The sequence below is a fragment of the Centrocercus urophasianus genome, unplaced genomic scaffold, assembly GCF_019232065.1.
Source record: "Centrocercus urophasianus isolate 14NV4802_14NV808 unplaced genomic scaffold, USGS_Curo_1.0 seq_15, whole genome shotgun sequence".
NCBI lineage: Eukaryota > Metazoa > Chordata > Aves > Galliformes > Phasianidae > Centrocercus > Centrocercus urophasianus.
In genome coordinates, this window is record NW_024884697.1 from 32,407,254 (window position 1) to 32,421,157 (window position 13,904).

Genomic DNA, 13,904 nt, shown 5'->3' on the forward strand with positions numbered 1-13,904 from the left:
CCACGAGCAAAGGTAGTTTTTCTTTCTTCCTTTTTTTTTTTTTTTTTTTTTAAAGCCCTCATCCCCGTTCAGTCCGTGGGCAGGACTCGCATAATAATATTTCCAGTCCCAGCAGCTCACATCACAGACACGAACCCAGGACCGCCTCTCCTCCCCCCACCCCCCGTTTTCCTCCCCGATCTCCCAAATCGCGTTATTATTAATTTTTAAATGAGCGCTCCCTCCGCCCGCTGCCGCCGCTGCTCCCGCGCCCCCCGTCCGCCCCGGGCGCGCTCCCGGCCCGGCCCCGCGCTGTGCGACCCCCGCTCGGCGCGGCCGCTCTGAGCGCACGGCCGCCACTTGCCCTCTGCGGGGCTCTCCCCTCTCGTCTCGGAGCGTTCCCCTCTCCCAGCGCTGCGATCTATTTTTTTTTTCTTAATTTTTTTTTCTAATTTTTTTTTTTTAATTTAATTTTTTTAAAACCCTCCCGCTCTGGGACCGCTCCACGTTCCTAACCCCTTCCTAAATTGTCGGAGAGCTCCATTCCCCTCCTCTTCCAGCACCACCGCCGTCGCCGCCGCCACCACCATCACCTCCTCCTCCTCCTCCTCCCCTCTCCTCTCCTTTTTGGCAGCACCAGGACGTCCGGTGCGGCGGTGGCAGCGCGCAGCGAAAGCGGCGCGAGCGCTCCGTGTGCTTCCCCCCGTCGCGAGGTGCCGCGCAGAGCCGGGCGGAGGGCTGTGCTCTCGGCTCGCCATGAGCGCCCAAGGCGAGGGACCCGGCCAGCCTTCCACCGCCGCCCCGGAGCAACCTGCCGCCGCCGAGCCGCAGAAGCGAGGACGAGGCAGACCCAGGAAGCAGCCCCAAGTCAGTACCGCGCGGCGCCGCGGGTGCCGCGGACGGGGGCTGAGGGCTGCGCGCGGGGCTCCGCTATTGTGGCGGCCGCTAGCCGGGGCCGAGCCGTGTCAGTGGGGAACGCGGCTCCGACCAACCAGCGCCCGCGGGGGCACTTGGAGCTCAGTTTGAAATTGCGAAAAGCGGGGAGCGGGGGCTCGCCGGGCGCGCTCCTCTCTGAGCCAGCAGGGTCTCGTTCGTGCGTGCCTGAGTGTGGCGGTCCCACCGGGGCCGGAGTCCGAGCGACCCGGCCCCTGCCTGCCCCCGGAGCCCGGCGCTGAGGGAGAGGAGGGGGTTTGGAGGGTCGCGTAGGGCTGCCTTTTTTCTTTCTTTTTTCTTTTCTTTTTTTTTTCTTTTTTTTTCTTAACGCGTCTCCTCCATTCCCCACCTCCTCCCCCTGCAGAGCGGTGCCCCCGTTCCGTTCACGGATGTGGGGGCAGCCGGGGGGGCTGCACTGCCCCGCACCGCACGACCCCGCACCGCCCCGCACCGCCCCGCACTGCTCCGCACCACCTTCGCCCCCGCCGCCCGCCCCGGGCCCGCAGGGACCGACAAGCGCCAGGATGGCCGCGCGCTGCTCACCTCACCCCCAGCCCTCACCCGTCCGCTCCCACCTCCCCCGAGTGCCATTGTCGCAGCGCCCGGGTGGCCGCGGCCCGGTGCCGCGCGCCCGCGGCCCCTCGCAGGTCGCGGCTGCGAGCACGGAGTTGCCTCCCGCTAAGCGGGCTCTCTGCGATCGCCCCATTCATTCAGCATCAGCCGCTCCGAGGGCTGTGGGAACCGCGGGCCGGGCCCCTCGGTGCTGCGCTGCCGGGGTTGAGGGCTTCGCTTTCTGGGAGCCGTATCCCCGGAGCCCCTCGGCTTCCAGCTTTGCCGCAGTGCCGCGCTGAGCAGTTCCGGCCCGCTGCCCCCATCAGCGCCGTTCTGGGCCTTCCTTTATTTATTTATTTTTCTTTTCAATTCCCCCACTCCTACCTTTTTTTTTTTTTTCCTCCCTTTTTTTCTTCTTTCTTTCGTTTTTCTTCTTCTTCTCTTTTCTTTCTTTTCTTTCTCCTTTATTTTCTTTCATTTATTTTAGCATTTGAATGCACGTAAGGGAAAACACTCGGCGTACCCTCGCAGCGGTGCGGTGCCGTGGGGCTCCCGCCGAGGCCCCGTGGGGAGGAGACCCCTCTGCAGCCTCCCCTGAGCCCTCGGTGGTCCGAGAGCTGCGGGCTCTGGACCGCTGTAAGTTAACAAAGGGCATTTCATTGGTTGTGTCCCATCCTGCGCTCCGAGTGAAACGCGAAGTATTGGGAAAGTGGGAGAGTTCGGTGAGCCCGAACCCGCATAACTTACCCCAATTGCCCAGCACTGGTTGGGCACTGTCAGAAACAGGAGCTGGCTAAAACTGCCAAAGCAATCATTGCACCGGTCTCGGCGTTTTAGACTTTTTTTGTTTGTTTATTTCAGATCCTTTATCTCCCCTAAGGCTCCGCTGGAGGGAACTTTTGCATTTGCATTTTGCTGCGAATCAACTCTGGTTGAAATAGGTGTGAAAGTAATGCAGAACGGCACCAAAAAAAAAAAAAAAAAAAAATCCACCCGCAGTATTTGTCTCCCTGGCAGAGAGATTAGTCTCAAACCCTTCTTTCTGGTTTTCCAGTAGTTAGCTTTGGGTGTTTTTGGTTTTTTTTTTTTTTTTTTTTATTTTCCTGAAGGTGTGTGTGTGCTAATTGTGTCTGGTTATAATGAAACGCGATTAAAATTAAGTGGATAACTCCGTTAACTTCTGAATACTCATTCCTGCACGAGGGAAGCCATAGCCATCTTCTTTAAAAACTGCTTTCTGCTGTAGCTTGCTGGGGCACTGGAGCTTCTCAGGGCTTTCTGAGCAATTGCAAGGAAAGTTGAACTCCCTCAGTGTGCTGATGGTATTTTTCTCTTTACCTCGAGTTGTTCGGTTTTTCGTGTGGTACTTGAAACGTTGTTGCATTTCTTTAGGCTGTTAATTCCTACGCTTTCAGTAACTGCTCCGTTGTAGTTTGTCCTTCAGATCTCGGGTGCTGTAGCTGCTTGCCACAACAGCATGTTTTCCTGTGTTTAGGAACCAACTGGTGAACCATCTCCTAAAAGACCAAGAGGAAGACCCAAGGGAAGCAAAAACAAGAGTCCCTCTAAAGCAGCTCAGAAGGTGAGAGCATGAAAGAGAAAATTCCTAATGCTTTTTTTTTTTTTTTTTTTTTTTTTTAAATCAAGTGGTAGCAAAGGACGCAGCCATACAGGCTGTGAGCAGTGGGGCTGGAGCCTCTGAGAAAGGCTCCATGCAATGTATGTACATACAGCGTGTAGTTTGTATTTTAAGTTTACAAACAGCAGGACCCAGGGCACAGAACTCAGAGGGGCAGCCTGCTCTTTGAGTAGTGAAACACCACCATGCATCTGATGCGTTTTCTAAGATCCCTGCATCAAGCAGTGAGATCAGTGTTAAGCATACTGTATCTCAGTGTAGGTTTTTGGAAGATGTATTTCTTGCCCACTTAGGGGCTTTACAATACAGACCAAATGTGTGTACTAAAGCTCAGTGTTTTGTCAAACACGGGTTAATTAGAAGAAAATCCAATTGAGCCTTGATGGAAATAAGCGCATGTACTGAAATTTACAGTATAAAGTGCTGGTAAAGTAAACTGTGAGTTACAGTAAAAGCCCTCGATTTCTCATTTAGAAATCACCTTCTAAGAGGCTTTCCCTTGAAGTGCTGTTTGTCTTCTGAGCCCCTGCCTGTGCCTGGGGATGGGAGCAGCGTGCGTCTGTGGCTCTGCCTGCACCCAGCTCTGGTACAGCCTCCCTGGGCTCATCCCACTTACTGCATGGGCTTCGACAGCAAATTCAGCGTGCCTTCATTGTATCTGAATCTGGGAAAGCTCAGTGTCAGAAAACTGCTATCAAGGCAAATCACACCTTGCTATTGGAGTTATTTTAGTGAAGGCAAATAGTTGTGTGGAGGCTTCGAAGTAAATGCTGAGCTGTGTTTATGGTGATGGTCGCGCAGCAGTTAGCACCAATTCGCAGGTACTAAATTGGAAACAAAAGCTTACAAAATCTGGTAGGGAGCTGCGATGCTGAAGGCTATCAGTGTCTTTAAGCAGATCTGTGGCAAAGTCCGTGTGGAAGGTATTTGTAGCCTCAACTCATTATGGTTCATTTTTCATTGTGCCTATGGTGCTGACCTTATTTAGTTTGATAGCTTTCAGTGTTATAAATTCCTGGAGCAACTGCTGATAAGTATTCAGTTATTGGGAGGGTGATGGGGGTTTCATGTCTGCTTTGCTCCAAGCTTCTCAGCATTTGTTTGAGGGATGTTTTCCAGCTCTCCTTAAATGTGAAATAGGTGGGTTTTGTGTGTGTGTGTGTTTGTTTTGTGTTGTTGTTTGGCTTTTTTTTAACTTTCTGAGCTGCAGAAAGCGGTGTATTCTGACTAGAAGGTCATGAATTAGTAAAAATGCTTTGCAGGTTAAGCATTTAAAATATATCAAGCCACTGTCCAACCTACTGACCTTCGAAAGTCGTTTTTTTTTTTTCCTTTGTGTAATAAAAATGTTCTTCAGATCCACTTTATAAAAGTTAAAATTTCGCTCTTGAAAAGGGAAAGAGAAGTTTTTTATTAGCCCAGCAAGATCAAGTGTGAGCTTTAGTATTTTAAATATTACTCTTCAGAGTGTTGGCTTTCCTAGGAGAAATATTTGTAATGAGATTAGGTTTGAAGTAATTCATAGAAACGTGTTTTCAAAAGATAGACATTTCTGAGAGAAGCATTAATGTTATTTCATTTATATGAGTGATTTGAAAATTGATATTAATGGAAAATTACATGAAATCTCTCTTACATCTGTGGGCATATCAATTCAAGAGCTTTCTAGATGATTCTGGTGCACACGGTTGTTTTTTTTTAATCTAATTTATGATCTGAGCAATTTCACTGCAGCATTTTGATTTTCAGAACGCATCAGGTTACCTCCCTAATTAAAGCAAACCTTTTTCAGGTTTTGATATTATAAAAAATTCACCGAAGTCCACATGTCCTTTTATCATTTAAAAAAAAATCCTCGAGGGGTACGTAATTACTGGTTTTATTTGTTTCCAGGTTTAAGGATTAAAATATGTAAATGTTTGATAACTCTCCTAAAACACAAAAGGCTCATAAAGCCTTCTCAGAAAAAAGCATCTGAGATCACATTTCCACTAAATACTGTAGCTCTTTTCCCAAATAGATAATTAACCCTCTCTGAAATGATTCAGCTTCTCACCAGACATCTGAACCGACCTCTCTAGCTGATATTAATGTTGATAGTTTTTCTACCAAGGGTATGAATGGAGAGGCTTTGGCACTGTAAGAAAGCCCCGTTTTGGTGGTGGGGTTATCACCTCTGAAAGCTGTGTGCTGCGTGTTGTGACAGACATATTTGCACATACAAAGATGTAAGACTTGCATTTAAGGCTTTCTATTCCCTGTCTCAGCTCTCAGAGTGAGCTCACGCCGCTCAGTCCCCCGTGCATGTGAACATGGGTCCTGCCCACACGCTTGGAAGTTGATGGGATTTCTGAAGAGTGGTGTGTGGCCTTTGCTCCTCAAAGTTGGTGCATTGAGTTGTGCTGCAGTGTTCACAACATGCGAGATAAACGCACCCACTGAGCAGACGTGAGAACGCTCTCGTGATTAATTGATGGGGTGTTCTCTTGCAAACCATTACACATCACAATTAAAAATACATTGCACAAACCGGCAGTCAGTTAAAAATACTCGAGTGCTGGGGCTTTGTTTTATTATGCTTTACAAAGTAAATGCGGTTGGCCGACAGTTTGCCCTAGAATCTGCCCTAGAATCATGATTGTGTTGTGGATTTAAATATCTCGGTTCATAGGACTTTTAAATTATTTTTTTTTCCATTAGTTTTCAGAGCTTGTGTTTGGTCTTAGTAAACTGGCCTTGGGGCATCTGAAAACAAACTGTGCTTGTTAGGAAATTAGCAACGTGAAACTTGACAATGCATACAGAATGTTGCAAGACCAACTGGATAGCTAATAATGCAGCAATTGCTCTAATTTTAGGGAATACACGGTTAAAAAAAGCCCATTTGCATATTACATGTACTTCACTTGTTATAAAATGGGCACAAAAGGTAAGCATCATTTTCTAGAAGAATCATTTCTCACTTCAATTTTTTGTGAACAGAACAAACACAACACATTAACACAGGAGGAGAGAGCCACCAACAGCTTCTGGTCACCTTGTGCTTGAGTCCCCACAACCCAGCTGTTACTCAACTCTGTGCCTTTAAACGTGTCATTCTGTTACTGATTTAAAATATTGGTAAAAAATTAACAAAAAAAAAAAAAAAAAAAAAAGGTTTATATTTTTTGTAAAGAACAACTTGGGTTTTGCAGATGGGTCATAGTAAGGATGTTCCTTTTCAGTTCTTGGGTGCTGTGTGGTTGAGTTCTATTCGTTAGGCTGTGTTGTGTTCCCAGCCCGTCGCATTTCCCTGTGCCATTCAGGGGCTTTTCTTTGTTTGGCTCCCACAGTTGGGCTTCACAAAAATACCATAGGGGCATAAATACTCTCTTGTTGGGAAGAAAAAAAAACAATTGTAGGGTCAGAACAAGGAAAAAACGTGCTAACGTCTGTATATTTGCCTGAAAAGAAAACGTCAGGAAGGTATCCCAGGAATATCTGTAAATAAAATCTCTTCTAAAATTTGCCTTCAGTACAAGCATCTTGAGTAATGTTGCAGTTACTGAAGTAGTAAACTTCACCGATGATACCAGATCTTGAAATGTCATTCTCTGAAAACCAGAACCTGTGTTTCTGTGTGTGACGACACTTCGTACCGTCTCTCATTACATGGCCAGAGTTTGGTATGTGGAAAACCACGTCCCTGAGTTAAACGGTCCAAAGGTAAAAAAAAAAAAAAAAAAAAAAAAAAAAATTGTTGCATGTGACCAGGACTCTGCTCTAAATTGGTTCATGAAAATCTATTTGGCTTTTCCCATGTTTCATTCATTCTTACCGGCACCAATCGTAGCAGGCTGAAAGGGAAAACAAGTTCACGTTTATCAAGGGATCACAGTATAGTTATTGTACCTAAAAAAATCAGACTGCAAATGCTCTGAGCAAGGTGGGTGAAGCAGGAGATGGCTCCTGTTTAGAATTAAAACAGGTGAAACAGACACAGCAAGCGCAGTAGTTTTGTATCTAGCCAATGCCTACATTTCGTCTAAGAAAGAGAAACAAATAGCAAAAAGGACTTTTCTATAAGTTCCTTGCACAAGCTCTTTTGGCACAGTTTGACAGCAGCCATCCTTGCAGTGGGACCTTGCCGTTGGTTCACCTGTCTGAGCTCTGACACATTTCAGCTGAGGTCTCCAGCAGATCATTTTGCAGAGTGGTTAGAGTTCCCAAAATTTGGGTTCTATTGTATTTGCCATCTTCCTTGACAATAGATAGATGCCCAAAGAGCACTTTATAGTCACTCAATTATTTATAGTTGTCTTATCTTGTTAATTACCTGCGGCAGCACCAGCTGTTTGGGCATGGCCGTTGGTGCAGCATGGAGATGCAGCGATCCGAGGCGACTGGGTTCCATGGGGCTGGTGGCTGCCATTGGGGTTGGACTGGCCTTGTGGTGTGGGGCTTGGCTGGATTGCACACCTGTCTAGAGACATGTTGATGTGGTGGTGGTGGCTGGCGTGGTCATCATTCAGGACAAAAATAGCATTCCCCTATAGATCATGCACTGAAGAGCACGTAAATCCAGTTCTAGTCCTAAAATGCGACACATTGAGATGTAATAATGAGATGTTGATATGATTGGTTATAAGAAATTTTTCACAAATTATCATAGCCTTAGTTTGATTATGCACCCAGCCCTCCTCTGAGTTCAGTGATTCCATGCCTTAGATGCACAGAACAAGAGGATGCCTCCTAGCATAGCGCCGAGTGCTGAGGAAATCCTGACCAAACACATCTCAATTTCAGAGAGTGCTTTAGAGGATTAGGGCAGCGGCTTCCTTTCTGCGTGAGCAATTACAGGCTGCTGCGGGTGGGGTGGCTGAGCGCCACTCTGTGCTGCCCAGATACGGACCCCTGTGATCAGTGGATGGCTTTGGGCTCTCCTGGGATTTGTTCCCAGCTTCAGAGGCAACACTTCAATTAAAGCAGAGACCTGATGGACAGATGTGGTTTAGATTATGTAAATACCTGTGGAATACAAAAAGCAAAGCTTTTGCGCTTACTTGTTCCCATTCTTATTAATTACTTGAAAATTATACAGAGAAACATTGAATAATTTGTCTGATCTACAATAAAACCTTTCTTCAAGCCCCTAAATTAAAAGGTAGTCTTGTGCTGCTGGAGAAAATACGGGCTATGTTTGTGAAACGCAACCTCAAAAAAAAAAATCCAGATGGAAAGAAGGGGAATATTTTGCTGAACTTCACGCCTTTTTATCACCACTGGACTGGCTCTGCTGCTTCGTGGTTGTTCCAGGAGTGTTTTGTCTTCCTTTGCCCTCAGGATGGGGATAAACACATCCTCTCCGCTGGTTCCGGTTGCTCACTTGCTGCAGTTTAGCCTGTGGAAACCCTGCTATTTACTTACAGAGTAGATCTGTACCAAAACATAGTAACTGGCATTCCCCGCTGTTTGCTCAGCTCACCTCTGGGGAAGATTTGGTTTTGATAAGGCTCTGGAAATGTTTTTCCTCTAACAGGAGGCAGAACTCGCAATGCAGCAGGAGCCTGGCGCCTGTTGGTGTGAGGGTTCCCCAAGTGGTCTCAGCTGCTGGAACCTGGCTGCGGCCTTTCTGGGGAGATGGCTCACCCCCCCTCCCCCTCCCCCTCCCAGCCCTGGAGTGGAGCTTGCAGCTCCCACCATGCCTTTAGTAGCGTTAAGTGGGAGACAAAAGCAGTTTTAGTTTCCAAAAAGTTAGATTTTTTTTTCATAGATTTTTGAACCTTTCTTGCATCCTTCAGGTAATTAAGTAGGGAAATATGGAACACTTTAAAAGGACCCAAAACTCTGAAATAGACAGCTACAGTATGTAGCAAATTCACTTTAACAAGTATTCTCATAAGAGGGTTTCACCTTACATGTAATGCTGGTATAAACGATTAAAGGACAAGTTTACTCTTTTAACAAGTCTGAGTGATAATTTTGCCCTTTAGGAGTGTGAATTTTATTTTTCACAGCTTTTTTTTCTTGGTGAGATATTTCTTTTAGAGTAATTGCATTTACCTTGTAGTGCTGTTTGTGTAGGGATTCCTCCGCAGCTCCTTAGGCTCACGTTCTCTGGCAGAGGGATCTGCCGTGCCCAGTGTTAGGTGACAGTGTACATTACAGAGATTGACCTGCAAGTGATCTACTTAATGAGATGGCTGATTTCTAGGGGCTAATCAAACACACCTACAGTGAACTGGAAGCTAAACAGTTCAAGGAAACATGGAAGAGCACGTGTAGAGTGTATGCTAGAAATGTTTGTTCTTAGCAATGTCTGAGGCAGCGGAAGTTCTGCTCTCACAGTGGCAAGATCTCTCTCTCACTCTCATTGGGAGCACGGCTGTTGCCTGAAGGGGTGTGGATGGGCAGAGCCTATCTAGGGAAAACTCGTGGAAAAGTGTAGAAGAACCCAGATTTCCCTAAAGGTGAGCTACAGAACCAACTGCTGAGCTCATATAAATGTCACTGTTACTTCTAGGGCACCTTCCATGCTGTTTCCTTACACCTCGAATAGGATGCATGTTTTGGAGCACTGAAAGGTTTGCTTAGAGTTTGAGGTGCACATCTACCCGGAAAAGCTCATGAGGAGTAGAGGAGTTACCTTCTATGTGAATGAACACACGTTTGTGGTAACAGTCTGTCCAAATCCATTATATGCATGAACATCAGGAGCCTGAAAGGAGGAGTTATAGCTGCTATGAAATGCTTTGTTCAGGCTTGAAACAGGCTGCATATCAAATGTAGTGCCTTGAGGTGATGGCTGATGGCTGCAACCCATGGGAGGTTAGATGTGATGGTGTTGCAGTTCGGCAGGTCCCAAACTTGCCTCATGTCCCTGTCCACAGCACAGACCAAAGCAGGGTGCAGCGAGGTGTCCTCTGGCCCTGTGGACTGGGAAATGGCAGAAAATACATCACAGGCACCTCCTTTCCCTGTGGGCTGAGGAGGAAGCTTGGTGCCACACAAGTGAAGTACTGATGGGTAGTATTGCAGGAGAGGAATTCCTTGTTACCAAGGTTGTTAAATAATGCTGAGGTATAAAATACGCTGTGTTTCTTTTTTCCTTTACAGAAAGCAGAAGCCACTGGTGAAAAGCGACCCCGAGGGCGGCCCAGAAAATGGGTAAATATTCCACTTTCAATCATTTGATTTATTTTCATTTGATTTATTTTCTGTGTTATAAAACATGTTACAAGTCCATTCTCTAAGGAAACAATTATTTCTGCTTCGTTTGTGAAAAAGAACATCCATCTTCTGTGTCTGTTTGTTCTGGTGGATTGACTAAAGGGTTAAGAGAGCAGAAAAGTTAACCACAGCTTCCTACCTTTAGACTCTGGTAGTTTGCTCAAGACACTTTACTATTGAATGTTTGCTGGGAGTGAATATTTATGTCTCTTATCAGCATGGAAAGAGGCACAATTCTTCCTTCAGAAAAGAGTAGCAAAGAGATAACTTGCTCAGTAATTGAGTAACAAAGGTTAAAGGGGCACTATCAGACGTCCGAAGGTGATTGAGAGACGTGATAACATTCAGATGTAGTTTGTACAACGTATAATGTGCAACATTCCCTGGAATTGCAGTATATTTTCCTTGATTTCAGTGAGAAAGAGCATAAATGAACAGCAGGATATTTGCTTTTAGAATTAGGTTGTTCTGCTCTTCTCTCTCTCTCTCTCTCTCTCTCTCTCTCAGTCTATATATATATGTATAGAATGTATATATAAATCTTATCTTTTTTATATATATATATATATATATATAATTGTAGTCACAGTAGTGTGTTTTGTTTGAAACTTGCTCTTTTCCTGACCATTTACTCTTCAGATGTGGCCATCAGACAAATATGTTTTGATTCTTTGGCCATGGAAAGATCTGAGTTTCATGTACCTGACACTTTTTCTCTCTGATGTCTGCATGTGCCAGCTGTCCCATCTTGCATGCTTCTCTAGTTGTCTTTTCCTTTTTTCTGCTCAACCTTCTTTAGACTTCTTTTTCAAATCCCTGCCCAGCTCAGTTTTGCTGTCCTGCCGTTTTTCCCCTTTGGTTCAGTTCTTTTGCAAGGGTGTTAACACTGCTGTCAACATGCATGCTTCTGAAGGCTCAGAGCACATCAGAAGGTCCTTAAAACTACTGCTGATGTTCTCCAGAGCATCAGCAGCTAAACACAGGAAAGGGCTTTACCAGTCACATTAAGATCTAGTTCTGTAGCTTTGTCCAGTGATGAAGTATCCTAGGACATTTCAGAAATTCTGCAGAGAAAACATTCACACATACTGTGTGTTGCTTATGCCTGGAGTTTTTGGATGAGGCAGATTTCAGGTACAAGCATCTCCTTGGCACTAGGAAGCAATGCCTTCCCAAGGCACCTTCCCAAACCTACCTGTGCTGGTGATGTTCCCAAAGGCAGCTTACAGCAGGCGCAGTAAAAGATAGATTAGTTACCGCCTGCTTCCTCCCATTTGGTTCTGCGCTTGCACATGTGGATGCTAAGTGTTGTTGGCTTGATCCTCACCTTGGGTGCAGTCCCAGGGGAAGCAGCAGAAATAGCTGTTTTATGAGAGTAATTTATAACAGGCAAGCCATCTCCCCTGATTGAGGAATGCGTGGTGGTTGAACAGGGGTGGCTGAATAGCTTTATGAAAAGGGAAAATGTAGTGGCATGAAATGTTCAAAGATTTTCTCTAAGTGCTTGTAGTCAGAAATGAAGCGAGTTTGCAGTGGAAAGAGCTGAACAATTGTGGGGTTTTTTTTGGCTAGACTGTTTCCCTTTTACTTTTGTATCTCTGTGGGGAAGAGTATGGGGAAGAAGGAGTAGGAGGTATCAGTGGAACATTAGATTCAATATGGGCTGAATTGGATTGAATAATCTGATTTACCGAATAGGGAATTGTTGGCTACTCAGTATGCATGTGCATTGCTTTATTATGCACCCATGCTTACAACAATTTCACTTTTTTTTTTTTTTTTTTTTTAAAGTAAGGCATATTTTAAGACTCAATAATTACTCTCATATTATGTCTATAGGAAGCATGCTTTGTTTACTTGCATCTTCCAGTGGTGTGATTTCTTGTGATTTTCAGAGAGAATGCTCAAATCTCTAGCTCTCTCACAACCTCTTACTGTGGTAATTCTGTAGGCTCTGAGAATCAAACATACCTTTTTCCTCTTTCTTCTCTCTTTCTGGTTTAGATTAGTTTCACAAGTTCCTTCTCTGTGTATGGTGACATACCATATTTTGCTGCAGAAATAAATGAAGTTAAATTATTACAAGCCATTATAGTGCCTACTATAAGTAAAATGTGTAAGCGAGATCAAAGAGGGAGTCTGCCTAACAGTAGCTGGCACAATATCATCCTTCACGTTTTCATGTATTCAGAAGATGCAGTTTTCTATCACCCAAACTTCAGTGAAGTCCTTAGTGGTTATTTTCTTGCTTAATCCCGTTTTACTTACATACCAAGACTTGATGATAACAGTTCTGTACCAATTAAAGTAAGGAGTCTGAAGATTTTCTTTGGAGAGGACAGAATTCTGCCTTTCAGGTATTTTCCTAAGATTGTGACCCTTTTTTGCAAGTCTGGAGGTTCAATGTCATATGTTGTTCATCAAATTGTAAAGTATTATTTCTGCTGTTTCCTTCAGTATGCACACACGGAGACATATGAGCTAACAGACCACTGCAGAATTCCGGTAGCTGGTCTTTCTGCCGGTTCAAATTAAGTATTTAATGTTTGTGACTAGCAAAATAGTTATTTATATAGCATTTTTTGGAAAAGAAATAAATCTTGTCTAATAAAAAACTTGGAAGAGAGGGTCCTAGCGAAGAGGGCAAGGAACCCGGCATGTGATACATCCAGTGATCTTTTCAGAGCAATCATGTGGGCTTGGCAAAGCTGTCAAAGAAAGAGGACCGTCTGTAGAACAGACAGTAAAAAGTGGCAAACTCTTCTGAAAATAAAATACTCAGATACATAGAAAAGCTTTCCAAATGTGGAAGGCTAATTGAATAAAAATCCTGACTGATCACACAGATGGGAAATGAAAATATGTGGAATCAGAAACACAATGTCTGCTGCTGGAGAACTCATCTTCGCTGTAAGTTGCTGCACATGTGTGAAATGCATTGAAAGCTGTGAGACTTATTAATTGGGAGAGAGGTAAAACTCTTCATGACCTTGGTACTCTGTAATTTTAGAGGTTTTAGTGCAGGAACACGTTCTAAGCTCTTTGGCTGCGTCTGCATTAGCATCTTAGGTCAAATTGGGAGTGTGCTTTGGAATCAGATCTCCTAATTGTCCCTAGTTATTGTTTGCATTGCAGAGCAGCCTCAGAGCTCATGAGCTGGATTCATTTTGAATGAAACAAAATTGGAAGACATGCTCCAGTAGTGCATCTAATGCAGTCCAGGAGGCATTCAACTCATAGGCTAGAGCAAAGCAAAAAAAACCAACCTCTTGAAAGGTACGTTGCGTGGAGTCAGCCTGTTTTCTTCTGCTTTCTTGATAGTGGGGATGTAGTCTGTGCTGCTTGGAAAAGGCAGGTGAAGCAACATGGCTTTAATTAGTTGAATTATGTGCCACAGGTATAAAGTCAAATTCATAGGCATGCCCAGAAATCATCAAAACGTTTGCCTTGATTTCATCAGGCATTCTCCACTGGGGTTTGATGCTGCTTCTTGTGGAATCAGCAATCAGTTTTGCCTGTGTAAAGAGCTTGAAATCAAAGTTGCCATTCTATTCTATTCTATTCTATTCTATTCTATTCTATTCTATTCTAT

General features: G+C 44.8%; 1 protein-coding gene across 1 annotated transcript in view; it reads left to right on the top strand.

Annotated features, from left to right (window-relative positions):
- Positions 1-735: 735 nt before the first annotated feature.
- Positions 736-13,904, top strand: part of HMGA2 (high mobility group AT-hook 2) — a 99,110-nt gene continuing 85,941 nt past the window's right edge. Inside the window, exons 1-3 of the mRNA XM_042816003.1 lie at positions 736-846; positions 2,960-3,046; positions 10,199-10,249. Coding sequence (XP_042671937.1) covers positions 736-846; positions 2,960-3,046; positions 10,199-10,249 — 249 coding nt within the window. The remainder of the gene's footprint in view (positions 847-2,959; positions 3,047-10,198; positions 10,250-13,904) is intronic.